A 14139-nucleotide genomic window follows, 5' to 3' on the forward strand; every position below is an offset into this window, starting at 1 on the left:
CATAACCCAAAACCCACCGCATGCAGGGCTCTCTCGTCAACATGCAGAGTAAGGATTGATAACAGCAGTAGATAAACGCAGGTGTAGACAACCAAACCAAGGAGCAAAGGAGTTAACCAAGCTGACCGAGGCCTCAACTCCCTCCCTGAGCAATGACCTTCTACAGCACTAAGCCGTTTATTGCAAAGATAACACAATTGTTAAGTCAGTTTAATGCAAGGATACCTTTCTGGAGTTTAGTGGAAATTAGTTTAGGCTACCAATGCCGATCCCCTGGTTGTACAGAGGAAGAAGTTGGCCAAAGGAGACTTCTGATATAAAATGTACAGGGGCCTTGTTCTCTAAATCCTTTTCATTGATCCCTGGAAGGGAAATGTGCATCCTCAGACCAATATTCCCCACTGATCTGAATCACAGAAGCCACATAGGTGCAGTTTTCTGCACTTTGTATTCGTATTCTGAGCAAAATAGTGTTGCGTTATTTTTGCCTCTTTTTCTCCCCTAACAGTTTAAACCATTGTTACGTCTTTGTAGTTTCTGGGGAAATGGCATTGAGGGAAAATCTGTCATCTCTACGATGGAAGGAAGGGCCGAGGTCCATACGATCCATGCGTCAAAAGAAACCCCCAACTATGACTTTTAAAAAGGAATCATTAAAAAATGTCAACACCCCACATTGATTTAAAAATATATATTATTTCCTTCTATAGCCTAGAGCTTCAAGCTTTGGGTCTTTTCAGAAACTTTGCTTCTCTCGGAAAAGTTTCCATCAAGCAAGGAACTGTAAAAGCTGAAGAATGATCAGAATGAATCTTTTTTTTTTTTAAAAAAAGGAAAGAGTTGGGTTGATGACATCATTTCCACTATTCCATGCCTCAGTCCCCCATTCATTCTGACCAGGTGTAAGCTTTGGAGAGTGTTTTCCCCCAGGGCTCTGGAATTTTTAAAACCCGAACAAATTTGGGACATTTGAAACAGGGTGGAAATAAACAGGGCAGTCTGCTGGGAAGTTGTAGCCCAGTTTTGGAGCACGGTCCAAAACTCCTCTGGCTTCCTGTGGAGAGGGCTGAAAAGGTTTCGTCCTCTATTTGGTGACAGGACGCCAAGGAACTCCTGCCAAGAAAGGGTGACAACTCTTCCAGGCATGCGCACACAAACGCACACCAAAGAAAGAAAGAAAGAAAGAAAGAAAGAAAGAAAGAAAGAAAGAAAGAAAGAAAGAAAGAAAGAAAGAAAGAAAGAAAGAAAGACGAGATGAGGAAAATGGCAAAATCTCTAGAACTGGGCTGGAGAAAAGGAGTTGTATAGAAAAAAAAAATGATTACAACTTACTTGGCAAAGACAAAGGCAAGTTGCAAAGTCATCCTGCCTCTGAAGGAAGAATCCAGAAAGGGGGTGGGGGGTGAAGTTGCCTGATGGTTGGTAGTCCTGCTCTTCCACTTCCTCTGTGCCCCTCCCCTAAACTCTCTCCCTCTCTCTCTCCCTCTCTCCCTCTCTATGGTGCCCATGCTGGGCAAGGCGCAATGGCCAGCTTCGAACTGGCCCAGCTTTGTCTCCTGAGGTCAGAGTTCATCTGCAAGGTACTTCCAGCAGTTCAGTGGGTGTGAGGAGGATAAAGGCACTAAAGCAACAATCTCAAATCAATGGATCGTGTCTTCGGGGAGCCCCAAAGTTTCTCCCCATTCAAACAAACAGCTGTGGAAAGAACTGGGCTGCAAGTTGAATGCATATAATAAATACGTTTTTATTTTACATTCTAAGAATGCACCAAAAGGCATGCTTCTGCACCTTTTTTTTTTGTCATTTTGTTTTGTGTTTCCTGATTTACAGACTCTTTTAGGCATTGCTATATATAAACTGACCTTTCCATTTCCATAAGAGTTTTCTCCCTTTAAGGGTTGAAGTCAGTTCCTTTCCAACAAAGACCAAGGCAGAAGCCAACTAATTTCCCTGAGTAAACACAGGAAAATAATTGAAACTATGTAATGAGTGCTTCCTGGCCCTTCGGTCCCGATAAGCAATTAAACAAACAAATAGAAAGAATTGTCATTATCATTATTTTGTTTTGTGTGTTTTTTTTTTGTTTTTTTTTTTACCAAACTCATGCATTAATTAATTGGAGCTATGCCTTTTCATCAAAGAGGCCATAATGCTGAATATTGGAACATGCTTTTGATCTCCCCCAAAATAAGAAAAAGAAAAAAGTTGTTTGTACCCATTTGACTAACATATGCACTTAAATACAGTACTTTTTCCGTTACTAATTAGATACTTTGTGAAATAAAAAGGAGTGCACTTTTGGTGAATGCAAATCGAAACAAAAAGAAAGAACCAAAAAAAAAACCAAACCTATTTTTAAAAGGAGGTGGGTCGAAACAAAGGCTTATTCCCTATTTTCTGAGATAATGGGCCAGGCATGCAGTTATAAAAGAAAGAAGTATCAAAGTCCACATGCTTCTATTAAATTCTATTGTGCTGTCTTGCAAGTGAGGAGCTAAAAATATTTGCATCCAATTTCGGAGGTATCTCAGGACCTTCTGCCCCTTAAAGACCCCTTAGCAGCACTGCAGGTATTTTATCTTCTCACCCCTGGGATGAGGATACCTCAGAAGGACGTACCGCAAACGCAGAATGACCCGGCATATTTTCATAAAGTGCTGTGGGTAGATCTGTAGACCAGACCTGCCAACCCTTTTTTGCCAAGGGACTGGATTTAAATCGGCCCTCCTAAGCAGTGGGAAATATCTAACTGCACTTTTTATTACTGCTGAATATAGTTTGGATGCATGTTCTTAGATGCATTGTGCAGGGTTTTTGTTGTTTTGTTTTGTTTTTTTTAAATAGAAACTTTTCCTGTATTCCATGCATATTTGTAAAAGTCCTTCTCAAGTTGGATTGTTTAAAAATTAAGTGAATGAACAAAACCAAAAGAAGAAGAAGAAGAAGAAGTAAAGCAAAGAATTCTAGGGCTAGAAGCATATGATACTTATTTATAACTAGACTAGTCTCATGAATGATCGTTAACTATTCATACCCACCAGAAAATAACTTTTGGAAACAAAACTCTTTCTCCCACCCACCCACCCCAAAAATATAATACCCCCAAAATTGTGAATCTCGTTCATGGATCCTGAAAGCTTTTTGAGGCGCTGAGCAAAATTTGCAATGCAACCACATTATTTCGAGGTAAAGCATTCAACGACATATTCGTCAAGAATCTACAAAGAGGGGCTGCTCACCCCCTTAACTTCTCCAACCTACCAACGTGGTTTTGTTTTGTGTGTGTGTTTTTCTTATTCCTTTCCCTACATGGCCTAAACATCCGTAAGTAGCTTGGTTTTATTGACACAGTTCTGGTTGGCTAAGGTGTAGTTGCCAGTTCTGAGAGTAGCCTCCCTAAAATTGTCTATGCTATTGTTCACATCCTCTTCAATTTCCATATACTCAGATTTGCTGATGGTGGAGGAGCTACGGCGACTCAGGTCAGAGTCAGAGGCTAAGTTAGGAGAGCTAACTTTAAGTAACTGAGCCTGTTCCTCCCCTTCTGTTTCTCGGTGGTAGAAGTAGTTGAAGTTGGACACAATGACAGGTACAGGCAGGGCAATTGTTAGCACACCAGCAATGGCACACAAGGAGCCCACGATTTTGCCTCCAATTGTCACAGGGTACATGTCACCATATCCTACAGTGGTCATAGATACCACTGCCCACCAGAAAGCATCGGGGATGCTGTCGAATTGAGTCTCAGATTCCTCAGCTTCAGCAAAGTACACTGCGCTGGAGAACAAGATCACCCCAATGAAAAGGAAAAAGATAAGCAAACCTAACTCCCTCATGCTGGCCTTGAGGGTCTGTCCCAGAATCTGGAGTCCCTTAGAATGCCGGGAGAGTTTGAAGATGCGAAAGACTCTTACCAGTCGGATGACCCTCAGAATGGCCAGAGAGGTGGCCTGTTCTCCTTTGGGAGGCCCCTTCTGCTCAGCCATCTCTGTGCCCAGAGTGATGAAGTAAGGGATGATGGCCACTATGTCTATGAAATTCATGATGTTCTTGAAGAACTCAGTCTTGCTCGGGCAGGCGATGAAGCGCACCACCAGCTCAAAAGAAAACCAGATGATGCATAGAGTTTCCACCACGAAGAAGGGGTCGGTGAAGATGCTGGGTTTGCGGAAGATGGTGGAGTTGTCCATGCGGTTGCGGAATCCATGGTCCCTCTCCTGTTCCTTTAAGACTGGCAAGGTTTCCAGGCAAAAGATTACGATGGAAATTAAGATCACCATGACGGAGACAATGGCAATCACCCGAGCCGGACCAGAGCTCTCCGGGTATTCGAAGAGCAACCAAACCTGTCTTTGGTATTCCTTCTCAGGTAAGGGCCTCTCTTCCTCCTTAATAAAGCCTTCGTCCTCTCGAAATTTCTCCATGGCCTCCTCCCCCAGTTCATAGAACTTGATCTCCTCGGAGAACATGTCCAAAGGGACATTCACTGGCCGGCGAAGCCGCCCCCCAGACTGGTAATAATAGAGAATGGCATCGAAGCTGGGGCGGTTCCGGTCGAAGAAATACTCGTTCCTCAGTGGGTCAAAGTACCGCATGCGTTTCTTGGGGTTCCCCAGCAAAGTGTTGGGGAACTGAGCCAGGGTTTTCAGCTGCGTCTCAAACCTCAGGCCAGCAATGTTAATCACCACCCTCTCACAGCACTCGTGGTCCTCATGAGACCCTGGCCGGTAGCTGTCCTGTGGGTGGCCTGGCAAAGCCAAGGTTTCGTCCAGGTTGTCCCCAGTCACCATGACAGTCATGGTGGGAGACGGAGAGTTGGGGCCCGACAGGAGGAGTCCCCTCCCAGAGCCGGCCAGAGAGCGATGGAGGGAGGAGGACCTCGGGGATAGCAAAGGATCAGGGCAGAGTTAGAACATCGCTGCGGAAGGTGCTGAAGTGGACAGCTCCTGAGGAGAGAGAGTTAGCGCATCGGCGCGGAGGTGCTGAAGTGGACAGCTCCTAAGGGAGAGCGCATCGGTGCGGAAGGTGCTGAAGTGGACAAGGAGGCGGCAAGGATGAGGAGAAGGGCAAGTCAAGAAGAGAAAACGGGGAAGGGGCTGAGCCTGAGGGAGTCCGGGTTGGAGAAAGGAAAGGAAATGGGAAGGGGGCTAGTCATTGGGCGGGGGAGGGGGAACCAGGCAGAGGAGTAAGTCGAACTGGCTCCGCGAAGGCAGGAGGAGAGTCCGGGCCTCGGAGCACGTGTAGGTGGAAAGGGAGGGGGGTATGGGGAGAGAGAGAGAGAGAGAGAGAGAGAGAGAGAGAGGGGGCTACGAGATGGAGCTCCGCCAGTCTTTGGCCACTTGGACTTTTCTTTGCAGGATGGGCCACGCGGCGGCGGCGGCTGCTGTTGCACTGCGGCTCCTGCCACACTTTGCCTCCTCGCACCGATAAATAAATAAACAAACAAACAACCGCTGCGGCGGCGGCGGCGGCTGAGGTGAGGTAGCCCAGATGCCGACTCAGCAAATTCCGGCGACTTCTCCCTGGCTCTGGGTTGGTTGGCCCTTGCTTACCAAGCAAGGGCTCCCCTGAGGTGGCGGTGGTGGTGGTGGGAGGGCGGGACGGCTTACGGGCATAGACTGCAAAGGATAAGAAGGCATTTATTTTAAAAAGAAAAGATTCCCCCCTCCCTCCCTCCCTCTCACCCTCCCCAGCACGCCATGCCACAAAAGGCCAAAGCAGAATCGCCTCATGCTTCCAATGGAACACCAGCCCGCAGGTCTGTCAGGCTTGCCCACCTGAGCTCCACGCCCGTTAAGTTCACGGATGTCCCCCACCCCGCCAGGTCGAACGCGCCCCGGGCAGCCTCCGGTCGGGTCATGCACTGCAGCGGAGAGGCGGTCAGCCGAGTGGGAAGCGAGGAAGTGGGGGGGGGGAAGGACACCCCGTGGAGGCAGGAAGATCCCTTCAAAGTTTGGGGCGGGGAGGCAGTGTCATTCATCCGCAGGTCCAGATTGGAGGCGGGGGGACACTTAAGGCAGAGGGCCGCGGTGCACGGGGGTGGGGGCGAGGAGGGGAAAAATATGAATTCGGGCTCAGTCGCCCCCTACCCCATCCTCCTTCCCTCCCTTCCTCCTCCTCCTCCTCACGCGCGGCCTCCCAGCTTTCCCGCAAAGCAGCGCAAAGTTGCTCTCTGGCTCTCCTTACCTTGCTGCGGGAGGTGGAGTGCGGTGGAGGGGGGAGGGAGGGAGGTGGAGCGGTCCTGCTGCAGCGCCCGCGCTCCGAGCCCGCTTCAGGATGCGTCAAGGCGCGTCGCCCGCAGCACTCTCAGCCCCGCAACCCCGCCGCCGGTCGGACTGCGCCGCGGCCACCCCCGCGCGCCCGCTCTCCGACTCCCAGCAAGCGCCGGCGCCCGCTGGACTCGCGTCGGGCTCCTACGGGGAGGTTGTCGGGAGCGGAGCCCGGCGGGGAAGTTGAGGCTGGGGGAGGGAGGACCCTTAGGCGTCCCCCGCCTCCGCCGCTCAGCTCCGGCAAGGCAGGCGAGGCGAGGGCGAGGCGGGCAAGCGGACTGCGGGTCTCCCTTAAGGATGGCCGGAGCGGCGCGGTCCTCCTCCTTCTCTTCCTTCTCTTCTTGGCTTGGCCGCGGCCGGAGCTGCCTCGGCTCGGGGGGGCCGCCGAAGAGGGGGAGCCGGCGGGCGCTTGCGGCAGACGCGGAGCAGAGCCGAGCCGGGCCGGCCATCCCCGACCGCGCTGCAGCCTCAGCAGAAATTGCCAGCGCCTCGGCGCAGCTGCAGCTCAGGCGTTGCGCGGGGAGGAGAGGACGAGAGGGCGGGGAGAGAGGAGAGGAGAGAGGAGGGGGCGCCCGTCCTGCGCTCTGCTGCGCTGCGCTTCCTCGGCCCGGCCGGGCGCGCCCCCGCCACAACGGCCGGGAAAGCGCCCGCCGGCCCTCCGCCGCCCTTCCCCGACAAAAGACCCGAGGTCACGTTGCGCACCGCTCCGGAGACGGACCCGGCGCAATGCAGCCATGCCTGCGGCTGGCGAGGTGGGTGGTGGCGGGCCGGCCCGCCTGGCGGGTCTTTTGCGCTCTCTGCGGCGGATGGGCCGCCTCCATTGGGTTCCACTGGGCCTCCACCTTCAACCTGCCCTCCCCCTCCCACCCCCCCGCCGGCGATCTCCTGGATCGCTTCCTTCCCCTGGACTTGGTTTTTCCCCAGCCACCCCTCGGTGGCGTGGCTCCTAGGCCAAGCCACCGGTTTGGAGAGCGCGGCTCTCCCGTGCGCTCCTCCTCGCTCTCCGCCGCGCAGGGAGAGGGCCCAAAAGCCGCCGCAGAGCGGAGGGTTTGCAGCAAAATCTTGGCAGCCGAGGGTTGCTGGCAAGCGAGGCGGTCCCTGCAGAGCAGCCGCAACAGGCGCAGCCCGCGTTCTTTGGCCCGCGGCGGGAGCGAACCCCGTTCCCCGCTCCTTGAATCCGAGCCTCAAGCTTGGACGTTTGGAACGGGAATCGCCAACAACTGGAAGGCACTGGGGGAAGCCGGGGACGAAGCAGGACGGCTGAGACTTGGCTTCCTGAAAGCTCCGCAGGGTTGGAAGTGGGAGGGGGTGAGTTTGAGAATTTAGCAACCGAGGCTGCCCCCGCACCCACCTCACCCCCGGCGGAAAAGGAAGAAGACCGGGACAAACCGCCTGAAAGTGACCGGAGTTCGTAAAACTAGACCTCAGGCAGGCTGTAAAATACCGGCAGTCCTCGACTTACGACCACAACTGAGTCTAACGTTTCTGTTGCTAAGTGAAGATGGAGTGGAATGGAATGGAATGGAATGGAATGAAATGGAATAGAATAGAATAGAATAGAATAGAATAGAATAGAATAGAATAGAATAGAATAGAATTGACTGGAATTGAATAGAATAGAATAGAATAGGGAATTGAATGGGAATTGAATGGAATGGAATAGAATAGAAATAGAATAGAATAGAATAGAATAGAATAGAATAGAATAGAATAGAATAGAATAGAATAGAATAGAATAGAATAGAGAATTGAATGGGAATTGAATGAGAATAGAATGGAATTGAATTCTTTATTGGGCAAGTGTGATTGGACACCCAAGGAATTTGTCTTGGTGCAAATGCTTATTAAAGTGCCTTTTTGCCCTCATTTTTACAAGCTTGACCCCTGCCATGGTGATTTTTTAAAAAGGGGGAATAGACAGCACCACCACTAGATGGACACACAACTGGCTGACAAGCCATACTCAACGAGTAGTCCTTAATGGATCTAAGTCTCTATGGAGGGGAGTAAGCAGAGGGGTGCCACAAGGTTCTGTCTTAGGCCCGGTATTCTTCAATATCTTCATTAACTCAATTTTTTTAAAACTAAGTTTTAACTAAATTAACTAAGTCACTCAATGGATTGTTGTAAGTCGAGGACTATCTCCTCCCCCCACTCTCCCACAGACACATCTCCTGGGCATGATGGAAAGCTGGTCTCCCTGAGGTTAGCACGATAGGTAGTCCTCGATTTATGACCACACCTGAGCCCAAACATTCCATTGATAAGCAAGCCAGTGATTCAGTGAGTTTCTGTCCCATTTTATGACCTTTCTTGACATGTCGTTAAGTGAATTGCTGCAGCTCTTCAGTTAGCCACACCATTGTTAAGTAAATCTTGCTCCCGCCACCCTTGAATTTGCTGGTCAGAAGGTCACCAAAGTGGATCATATGTCCCACTGCCATAAGTACGAGGCGGTTGCCAAGTGGCCGAATTTGGATCGCGTGACTGTGGGGAGGCTTCAAATGGTCATAAGTGTAGGGAAAAAAATTCACTTTTTTCCAGTGCTGTTGTAACTTTGAACAGACGCTAAAAAATGGTTGTAGGTCAAGGTCTACCAATACTTGTCTGGGACTTTTTCTGAAGTTTTTTACCCCATTCTGGAAAGAAAATGCAGAACCTTCAGGCAGACGGCTGAAATGGTGGTTTTATCTTCTTAGCTCTTGGCTTATGGATCTTCTTGAGGGCCCTGCGCACTGAAACATTCTGCCACAGATTTAAACTTCAATTACTACTACTACTTTCTTCTTCTTCTTCTTCTTCTTCTTCTTCTTCTTCTTCTTCTTCTTCTTCTTCTTCTTCTTCTTCTTCTTCTTCTTCTTCTTCTTCTTCTTCTTCTTCTTCTTCTTCTTTTTCCTCCTCCTCCTCCTCCTCCTTCTGTGTCCAGATCAAATTTTAGACTGCCAAAATGAAGCCACTTTCTTGACATCGTTGGCCAAAAATAAGTCATTGTCCCTACATGTTTCTGATAATAGCTGACATACCAGCAGATGGACCAGGATCTGAGTCTCTCCACATTCACAAATCATATTGTTATCTGCTGAAAACTTCCACTTGAGTGTGTTGGTCTTACACGTAGGCATTCCAACCTTCAATCCATTCAGGGTCCTGTGCATAGCATAACAGAGGTTGACCCTTCAGCCATCCTTTCTCCATCTTTCAGTTCTGTTCTTGTGTACCCTCAAGAATGTTTATTCTTGCCATAAAGGTTTTCCTAGATCTGAGTTGGTGTACTTGGGGCATATGTCCAATGTCAATTATCATTCTCTTGCTCAGTCCTCTTAGCACCTGCTGCTACCTCTGCACAGCACTGATCTTAGATGGAGCACATCAACTGCTCAAAGGAAAACACCAGATTTCCTGCATGGCTGCCTATTGTCTACAGGACCAGATTACTTGGGACAAGCCTTGGTTGCTATGAACTCTTGTACTCTCTGAGAAATTCCCCTTAGGAATGGGGTTGGAAGTCCACCAGGATCAACAGTTGGAGCATCGTGCCCCTGTCAGAGTCTGAAGCTGAGGAGGAAGCTGAACAGCTGACAGGGAGCGGGAGTGTGGCTCCATTGGCTGTGGAGGAAACTGGGGAAAGGCAAAGTCCAGCTGGGCAGAGCAGAGTAGAGGTAGAACAAGGGAGAGAGAATTCAGAGGGTTGTATTTGACCAGCATAAAGCTATAGACACAATTTACGTGGACTTCTGTAAAGCCTTTGATTCAGTGCTACACAACAAACTACTGTTAAAACTAAACTCTTAAGGCATTTCTGGATCCCTCCTGTCAAACAGGCAACAGATAGTAAAAATAGGGAGTGCTATACCAAACCCTGCTCCAGATAACAGTGGTGTCCCCCAAGGCAGCGTTCTAAGGACCATATCATTATTCTCGCCATCACCTTATAAGAAACTGCGTCTTCTTTGCAGACGACGTAAAACTATTCAACATCACTGACAATGCTACTATCCTTCAAAATGATCTTGATTATGTGTCTGAATGGTCAAACATCTGGCAACTCCAAATCTCAACCAACAAATGCTCTGTCCTACTACACATTGGTCAAAAAATCAGTACACCAAATACAAACTAGGCAGATATGACCTCGTTGATGGTCCTCACTTTGTCAAGGACCTTGGAGTTCTCATATCAAATGACGTAAGTGCCAGAGCTCACTGTAACAGCATTGCCCAAAAGGCATTAAGAGTTGTAAATCTAATCTTACAAAGCTTCTCCTCCAGAAATATCAAATCGCTAACTAGGGCATACAAAACTTTTGCCAGACCAATACTCAAATACAGCTCATCAGTCTGGAATCCGCACTGCATATCAGACATTAATACAATCGAGCGAGTACAGAAGTATTTCACTAGAAGAGTACTACACTCCTCTACTTGCAACAGAATACCCTATATCACCAGGCTTGAGATTTTGGGCTTGGACAACCTTGAACTATGCCGCTTATGGTTAGACTTAAGCATAGCACACAAAATTATCTGCTACAATGTCCTATCAATCAATGACTACTTCATCTTCAACCATAACAATACAAGAGCACACAACAAATACAAATTCAATGTAAACCGCTTCAAAGTTGATTGCAGAAAGTATGACTTCAGCAACAAAGTAGTCAATGCCTGGAATGCACTACCTGACTCTGTTGTTTCATCCTCTAACCCCCACTCCCTTAACTTCAAACTAACAACTATTGACCTCACCCCCATTCCTAAGAGGTCTGTAAGGGGCATGCATAAGTGCACCATCGTGCCTCCCATCTCTGTCCTATTGTCCCCGTTTATTCGTACCTATTTCCTGTATTCTTACTCATGTTTATACTTATATCTATTATCTTGTAAGCGATTGACAAATCAAATAAATAAAATAAAGTGCCCACCCCCTCTTCATCCTAGGGCACTCAGGGAGGAATGGAGAAGAGAGCACCGCGGGTTGCATGGCTTACAGGGAAGGAAAGGGTCCTGATTCCCTTCATTAGCCATACCTGGGAATGAAATATAAGAAAGATTGGGAGCAAATATGACTTTATCTTGTGTTGTCATTGCTTATCTGTCTTCCTAACATCTTCCCAACTGTGTGAGTTTTGTCGTGCATTCAAGTCTGAAATTCTTGCTTGTGCCCTGCCAATATTTCAGTTTGGCTTGTTTGGACTTTAAGTTACAGTTTGTGTTGACCATGTTTTAGACTTAATTTTCTGCAGTCAAAGGGTGTTCCAGGGAGAGTTTTTCTTTAGCCAAAAGGAAACCTGGACACTGGAGGCAAAATTGGAGATAATGAAGGGACTCCTACTGATTATCTGACTGTGTTGTTTTTGTGCCACGCCCTGGATCATCACATGGGGGTCCTTCATTCCTGAGATCAGCTTGAAAAGATAGTGATCCTTTTGTACAACAAATAGATAAGGCAGAAGGATCCCTAGATTGTCCTGAAATCTGAATGCCATGGACATTCACAACGTATCAAATCCATAGTAAGATCTCTGGTCACTCTTCGCTTGACCTAGACAATATTTTTTATTTCTCCAGTCCTGAGATCATGGCTGAAACAGAACCCAAAGATCAGCAGGGCAAATATTCAAGAGGGCTGCATTACTATTTACCATCAACTAGAACTTGGTAATATATGCCATGGATGTTGGTCCATGACTTGATTATGATCAATTATGGTGCACAGCCCTGGTGTTCACCAATAGCAACTCAATTTCAATGTTCTGACCAAGGCTTCCTGAGACTGTAATTAAGCACATGCTTAGTACAAAGAACTCTTGTTTTATTTCAAAGCTGGAATTTATGTTCATTCCCAGCCAGTAATGAGTCCCAAACAGTCCCTCGAGATAAGCACCCACCTTTCTCTCCTTTGAATTGCTGACAACAACTAAAATGCCAAATTAACTGTGAAAAGCCAAATGGAGTACTAAGTCCACACAGAGCTTCAAGGTTAATAGAGCGAACAAAGTTGCTTCCTGCAAAGGTTCCTATCCCTTTGCACTTCCTTTATATCTTACGGGAGGGGCAATCACCTCCAAGCCTTACTCCCAAGTCATCCTTTTTGTCTTAGCTGCTCTTGCCTTCAGGCAGCTCTGTGCATGTGCACACTGGGAGCAGGCTCCCTTTGTTCCTCTACCTCACTCTGTCAGATTCTGGAAGCTCCGGAGTCAGCACATAACTCACAGATGGTCCTGGCCCCATCTCTGTATCGGATGCAGGACCCTCGCCCGAGTCCTCTCCAGACTCCCAGACTGGTCCCCGTTCTTCCTCTCTGTCCGATTCTGCTGCCGTCTGCACAGGCTTCCAACGAAACACAACAGTCAAGGCCACTATACAGGTAGTCCTTGAATTTACAACAGTTTGTTTAGTGACCGTTCAAAGTTACAACAGCACTGAAAAAAGTGACTTATGACTGTTTTTCACACTTATGACCATTGCAGAATCCCCATGGTCACGAGATCAAAATTCACACACCTGGCATCTGACTCACATTTATGACGGTTTACAGTGTCCCAGGGGTCACGTGATCCCCCTTTGTGACCTTCCATCAAGTCAAAACCAATGGGGAACCCAGATTCACTTAACCACCATGTTGCTAATAAGAGCAGTGATTCACTTAACAACAGTGGCAAAAAGGTCGTAAAACGGGACAAGATTAAATAAATGTTTCACTTAAATGTGGCAACATAAAGTTTGGGTTCTTGTGGTCATAATTCAAGGACTACCTGTACAGCATGTTGGTCCTTGAATCACAATCCCACGCAGGAAGAAATGATGTTCAAATGATATGCAACGATTCTTCCATCAAATAGAACAATTTTGTTCTAATAAATTCTCTCTTTGGAGGGGAAGATATTTGTCGCACTTCAAAGTGGGTGAGTTTCATGCCTGCTTTTCTTCAGCAGAGTCATGCATACATTACTGGACACTGGGAGTTTTCGAAGGATATATTTAGAAATGATTTTGCATGCAAATAGCTTGGAATGATTAAAATGCTAATTGATGAGATATGTCCATAAATAAATCCCTTTGCTATTGATCCAAAATGGGAAGGATCAATGGAAAACATGTGCAGGCTGCCTTCAGACCGAAGAAAGAAATCGATGGGGTGAGGTGACATAATTTAAATTTCAAAGATTGAGATGACTTTGAGTGACCCATGATGATTTTAAAAAATGGGAAAGAGTATATACATATACATACAAACAGACAGACAGACAGACAGACAGACAGACAGACAGACAGAGTCTTAGTAAGACCATACCTAGAGTCCTGAATCCAGTTTTGGTCATCACACAATAAAAAAAGATGTTGAGACTCTGGAAAAAATGCAGAGAAGAGCAACCAGGATGATTAGCGGATGATTGAAGGCTAAAACATATGAAGAACGCTTACAGGAACTGGGCCTGGCTAGTCTAGGGAAGAGAAGGACCAGGGGAGACATGATAGCAGTGATCCAATATTTGAAGAGCTGCCACAGAGAGGAGGAAGGGGTCAAGCTATTTTCCAAAGCACCCAAAGGCCAGACAAGGAATAAAGGATGGAAACTGAAGAAGGAGAGATTCAACCTGGAAATAAGGAGAAACTTTCTGACAGTGAGATCAATTAACCAATGGAACAGGAGTTGCCCTAGGAAGTTGTGGGAGCGCCATCACTTGAGACTTTCAAGAAGGGATTGGACTCCCATCTGTCAGAAATGGTGTAGGGTCTCCCGCTTGGGCGGGGGGGTTGGACTAGATGACCTACAAGGTTCCTTCCAACTCTGATGATCTCTTCTCTGATAATCTAATAAATCAGCATGTTCAGAATTGTTCACAGAGTCTCTAATGGCAAGTAACAGG

At 47.5% G+C, this 14139-nt stretch overlaps 1 protein-coding gene across 1 annotated transcript; it reads right to left on the reverse strand.

Annotated features, from left to right (window-relative positions):
- Window positions 1-1728: 1728 nt before the first annotated feature.
- LOC113439355 (potassium voltage-gated channel subfamily A member 1) lies at window positions 1729-7065 on the reverse strand. Its single transcript, XM_087934276.1, has 2 exons — window positions 6187-7065; window positions 1729-5618 (listed from the first exon to the last, which is right to left on the reverse strand). The coding sequence occupies exon 2, from the start codon at window positions 4797-4799 to the stop codon at window positions 3315-3317; it is 1485 nt and encodes a 494-aa protein (XP_087790402.1). The 5' UTR covers window positions 4800-5618; window positions 6187-7065; the 3' UTR covers window positions 1729-3314.
- Between the last annotated feature and the right edge of the window lie 7074 nt (window positions 7066-14139).

The sequence above is a fragment of the Pseudonaja textilis genome, chromosome 5 (genome assembly GCF_049901715.1).
Source record: "Pseudonaja textilis isolate UNSWEBS1 chromosome 5, rPseTex1.2, whole genome shotgun sequence".
NCBI classification, from domain to species: Eukaryota; Metazoa; Chordata; class Lepidosauria; order Squamata; family Elapidae; genus Pseudonaja; species Pseudonaja textilis.